This window comes from Anneissia japonica, unplaced genomic scaffold (assembly GCF_011630105.1).
Source record: "Anneissia japonica isolate Jap-2015-1 unplaced genomic scaffold, ASM1163010v1 scaffold287834_len5846547_cov211, whole genome shotgun sequence".
Taxonomy (NCBI): Eukaryota; Metazoa; Echinodermata; class Crinoidea; order Comatulida; family Comatulidae; genus Anneissia; species Anneissia japonica.
The window spans coordinates 3716988-3722490 of record NW_022704992.1 but is presented as its reverse complement, the minus strand read 5'-3'; the positions used below and the strand labels follow the sequence as shown (position 1 = coordinate 3722490).

The window sequence follows — 5503 nt, the reverse complement described above, 5'->3', positions numbered from 1 at the left end:
CTATATATATATATATATTATATATATATCATAATATATAATATATATATTATATATATTATATATATATAATACAGTAATACAAAACAGCTATGAGTTGTAAACATACTAGAAGCAATACAATTTATTAAATCACAAATATTTCAAACACTCCTGTGTTCTTCCTCAGTGTGAGGACAACTGACAAAAAATACATAGTAAAGCAACATTCACACCAAAGTCGAATTCGGTTCACATGGCCAACGAAACGAAAAAAGAACATCGAATCAGCGGTAAAGAACAGAGGCGCGTAATAAGACGCGCATCCTAAACGTTCTACTTAATATGGAATAAACAAAGTAGATAAAAGCTGGATAAAGGCCTAGGAACCAAAAAAAAAAAAAAATAAGTATACATAAATGAATAGTCTGATAAGTAATCTAAGTCTTTATTTAAACACTTCAATTCTTCTTTGCGTCTATGTGAGAGGGATAAAAAGTTATTAGCGATCAAAGTAAATCTCTGTGGAGGTGTATCGCCATACCTAAGTTACTTTCATGTAATTTATATACACATATATAGCCTATAGTTGATATTTTTCTTCGACTTTAGTCACACTTTCAGTGTTTTAAAAATTAGTCTTATAATTTACTTCCAATTTACTTTGAACTTTACAAATAAAATCAAAAGTCAACATGCAAAACTATAAATAAATAAAATGAAAAGGCAACATGCAAAACATACAGGTACCAGACAAAATAAACTTGATGATAGCAAATGTAGGCAGGGCCAGAGCAGCACCGAAGCCCTCAAAGAGGGTCCAGAGGGCAAAGCTGCCAGGAAACTCTGACAACTTAGGAATTGAAACACCTACTTCCTCGATTTTAGAGTCTCACATTCTGTAAAAATTACCGCTACATGAAATACTGCTTCAAAACAGCAGCGTATAATAATCAGTGTTATATATATATACTGTTTAATTGAGCTATGAAATAAACATTCAATCCAAATACAGATTTTCCTAATAAATTTTTGTATTAATAAGTTACTGTACTAGCTATATTTACTTACAAAAGACGATAGAAAATATACCTTAAGACCTTCGCCTCCTTGTCCACCTGATGCTTCTGCCTCGGCGGCTCTCTTTTCTGCTTCTTCCATTTTCTGTCGTTTCCGTTTTACCCCCTCTGGATCTTTCAAACCCCTGCCTTCAGCCTGAACACAAAAAATAACAAGTTCTTGTAATCTTGAAAGATCCAATGAGGGCAGTATAATAGAGGCAGTAGATCTCAAAAAGGTCTATTAATCAAGCAACTAATAATCAATCAGCGAAGTGTTTCTAGAGCTCATGAGGGCAGTATGCGGGGCAGTAGGGTTAAAAAAGATCTATTAATCAATCAACTATTAATCAATCAGCCTCATGAGGTCAGTGTAATTAGCCGAGTGTTTCTAGAGCTTCTCATAGGAGCTAAAAAATTGATTGTTTTAAGTAAGGATTAAGTAAGGACTGCAGGCTTTGAAACAATTTTACATATATATTTTTTTGGACAGAGGCATACTCTTAGAAATCCTCTGGCTAATCCAGGTTGATTTCTTTTGTACCACATGTATTAATATAATTAAACAATAAATAAATAAGCAAGACTCGTATTACCTACATCAAAACAGAAAGTTACCAATGTTAAATGAAGGTTTAAGAGATAAAACCTTTTATAAGAAATTTGTACATGGAAATGTTTTTGACGATTGACAAACCTCTTTGGCTCTTTTCTCTGCAGCCTCTGCTTGTTGTCTTCTTCTGTCTTCCTATATGAAAAATTTATGACATCAGTATTTAGTTAATACTGTATACACAGATCTACTAAAAATATTAAATATTAAGATTGATATTAAATTTTAAGATAATTATAATTATGATGAAATCAATTATAAGAAGTCGCCAGGGCAAAAATCTAGATCTAGAAATCTTCCTACGCATTAAAAAAAATCCAAGCTATTTTTTCCCTGGATTAGGGCTATATGTCTCAGTATACAACCAATATTACTAGTAATTAGTATTTCAGTTACGCTTGAGCCATTATTTTCTTTGTGTATCCATTCACAAGTTTAAGTTAGTTGTTTAGATACACTCCTACTGAAACAATAACACTTTACAGTGTATTTTAGCTGGTCAAAATCCATTTTAAGCAGCTAAAACGCTATGACGTAGGCCTATGTTAACTTCTGTATGAGGTACTTGCTACTTGTTATTGTATTTGTATAACACTTTTTCTTGCGGTTATGAAGCGTTTTTTACATCCCTGGTCATTCGGGTTTTGCAAATGGCAATACTGTGTGAAAATACTAAATTACGATTTTTAAAAGATTTAATTAATAGGAAAGAATACTGAAGTGATTTAGCGGCGATTTAAAATATTATTTTAATCGCCGCTAAATCACACACAAGAGTACTAAAATATGCATAGCGCCGTAAATGTAAACAGTACTGACAGGAATTTACGCCTAGACCTAGAGAATGTTGTGATAGGCCATACCTAGGCTCCTTGATCGAAACAAAGTAGTGGCGGGCAAAAGGGCTGCAAAACCGGGCACGAACTGTCACCGACAATAATAAAGAGTAAGCTAGGCCTAGGAGTGCTCGTCTTTTAAAACAAAAACATATTTTAGAAAAAAATCCGCACTAACCGTTGATAGATTGTTAATGATATAGTTAACACATACTAACCTCATCAGGCTGTTCATAGTCGTCATTTGAACCAAAAAGACAAGAATCACACACACCCATCTTTCCGTATTTTGTTAATCTGTTTTGTTTTTCATATCGGGAATAATACAAAGTGCGCCACCTATAGACAAAATATATTCCCCCACCCCACCTCCTCTTGTCGTTGTGAGCACCTGTGCTCACGTTGACTGCTATCCACTAATAATTAAGCTACACTATTAATTAATTAATCATTTAACGTACTGTATATCAAGTAAACTAAATGTAAATAGTAAGAGCGTATAAGCTGTCGTTTCGTCGGGAGTGTAAAGTCATACATCAAGAAGATGGTCAAATAACAAGATTATCCATGAAGTAGACGAGTAGGCCTAGACCTATATACTGCAGTCTGCTAGTGTCATTAGATAATTCTCGTCTTTCATTGTTTTTAAATTAATGAAACTGTTCTAATACCAATAGGCCTAATAGATCCAGGACTTGAATAGTTCTCTGTGGGGACGAGAGCTGCTTATATCAAGTTCCACAAATGTATTTAGTACAATATACATCTAACGTGTGAGTCGGCATTTGCGAATGCATCTGTCTGAAAATAATTCTATTACAATCGGTGAATGCAGAGTCGTGGGTCCATACTTTACTGTATCGCAAAATGAGCTATTTTCTAATCAAGCAATATCATATTTCTCGTTCATTTATTTATTTATTCATATAAACTTGTTTCATATAAAGTTATTACAAATCTAGTGGTCACGAAGATCCATCATCCGTCTCGCTACTTGTACTTTCTTTACAGTACCGTAGATGTTATTAAATTCTGCGTCAGTGATGAATCATTAAAGAATTTTGAGCATATAATTTAAGCAAATAGTGTCTATCTTGAGTTGTGATTGGCCTTCAACATATACTATAGAGCTCACGTTCGATGATTTACCTTCAGAGCCATTAGTAACCGCAAAACATAGAAACTAATGATCAGAAGTCAATAATGTCATATACCCCGCACGTCGAGAGCGATATAAATAATAATAAGCATCTTATACATCATAGGCCTATATACGAGTTAATGACCTTTGAATTTCGGTCAGAGTTTGAAAATAGAGTATTACCATACAAATTCCAAAACCCAATTGTAATCGCAGGGGCGAATCCAGAACTTGTGCATTAGCCCACTGGGTCCCGTTGGTGAGCTCATGCGGGTTACATGGTTCGAAAGCTTTGGCTTTCATAATATAATAATAAATTGACCAACATTGGATATCAATCATTTATAGAGGGCGCCAATTGGATTATGATTTCATGATTGCCCGACCTGGAAATTAAATATAGGCCTATGTCTCGCTCATACACTCAGGCTTAAATAGACAACAAAAAATAACAAAATCTTTTTATTTTAGATGTTACAGTATTACCAAAAAAGACTCATGAGATACAGAGAACGAATATCTTATAAAGCTATTCCGTTTCTTCAAAGTTTTTATCTGGCAGCTACAGTATGGAAAAAAACCGTGATGTGGTTAATGATGTGTTTTTCTTATGATTTATGACATATTTATTTTTGTTTGTGTTGTTACATGAATCGCCTAGAGGATAACTCCAATGCTGTAAAAAAACAACCGGCAATGAATGAACCTGTATTTGAACTTGTAATAGCTGGCTACAATCAATAAAGCCAATCAAGTTACGATACGATCAACATTAACCGGATGGTTATAAATTAGGTTCCAGTTCTTCCTGCATCATTATTGTTGCTTGATTTGGTGAAATAAATCATATTACATGATATATGATATTCTTGACATGCCTAATAGTAGTAGAAGGTTTTAAACACAATTTATTTTCTACAAAATAAAACTGTAACGTCCATTTAATAAGTTTAAATTAGGAACTAATAATTTCTCAAACGTTGATAATTATACAAAAAAAGTTAAATATATATACACATGCATTGGAGTTAGAGATCATTTTCGTTTATTATTTCTCTTTATAAATAAAGGCAAACATTATTAGTGCTAAATAAATATCTTGTGTTATAAAACATGATGAAAAATTTGACGCAAACGTTAATGTTTGAAAAAATCACTATTTAATAAAAAATATCACATTATAATATAAATTTTATTGATTATATATCACATAATAGAACATTGGACTAAAATAGCCGCTATAATTTTTACAGGCGACATGTCGACATTCGTAAAATAAAATGTGTTATTTGAAAACAAATCACAAACATGTGTCACGAAAATGGAAAAACTTATGTGTTTTACTACTATGAAATTAACAACTTCAACGTCAATAAATTTTGCACTAACAAACGCCCTCAATGGCCGTGTAAGTTTTTGACACTATAGCCTCTATACAAAAACGTAATGGAAGTATTGTATCAAAATTATACATAGGCTAAATTTTAAAGAAGGGAAAATGAATCTGCGAGCTGGGAGTGAAGTTGTCTCTACCGGAATACGAACCTGGGGTCTTCGGCTTTGTATGCAGGAGCCTCATTTAAATTGGGTAACTGGTCTTTTATATCCATGTTCACTCCCATTGTGTAACTTTTGTTTCACATTCACATATTCCTCTTCTTTCACGTTCTTTATCTTTATTATATTATAATACTGTAAATATATATATATATATATATATATATATATACATATATATATATATATATACCCTGTCTCTTATACACATCTAGATGTGTATAAGAGACAGATACAATAGTATGCAAGACAAGGTTCAGTACTAAGACTCACTTTAAGATCATTAAACGCTTTGTCACATCGCTGCTTCCAATTCCAT

At 32.8% G+C, this 5503-nt stretch overlaps 1 protein-coding gene across 1 annotated transcript; it reads right to left on the bottom strand.

The window, feature by feature from the left end:
- Positions 1-85: 85 nt before the first annotated feature.
- LOC117105084 (small VCP/p97-interacting protein-like) lies at positions 86-2828 on the bottom strand. The gene is made up of 3 exons (XM_033246112.1): positions 2705-2828; positions 1735-1785; positions 86-1194 (listed from the first exon to the last, which is right to left on the bottom strand). Exons 1-3 carry the CDS (start codon positions 2762-2764, stop codon positions 1033-1035), a joined length of 273 nt encoding a protein of 90 aa, XP_033102003.1. The 5' UTR covers positions 2765-2828; the 3' UTR covers positions 86-1032.
- Positions 2829-5503: the final 2675 nt, after the last annotated feature.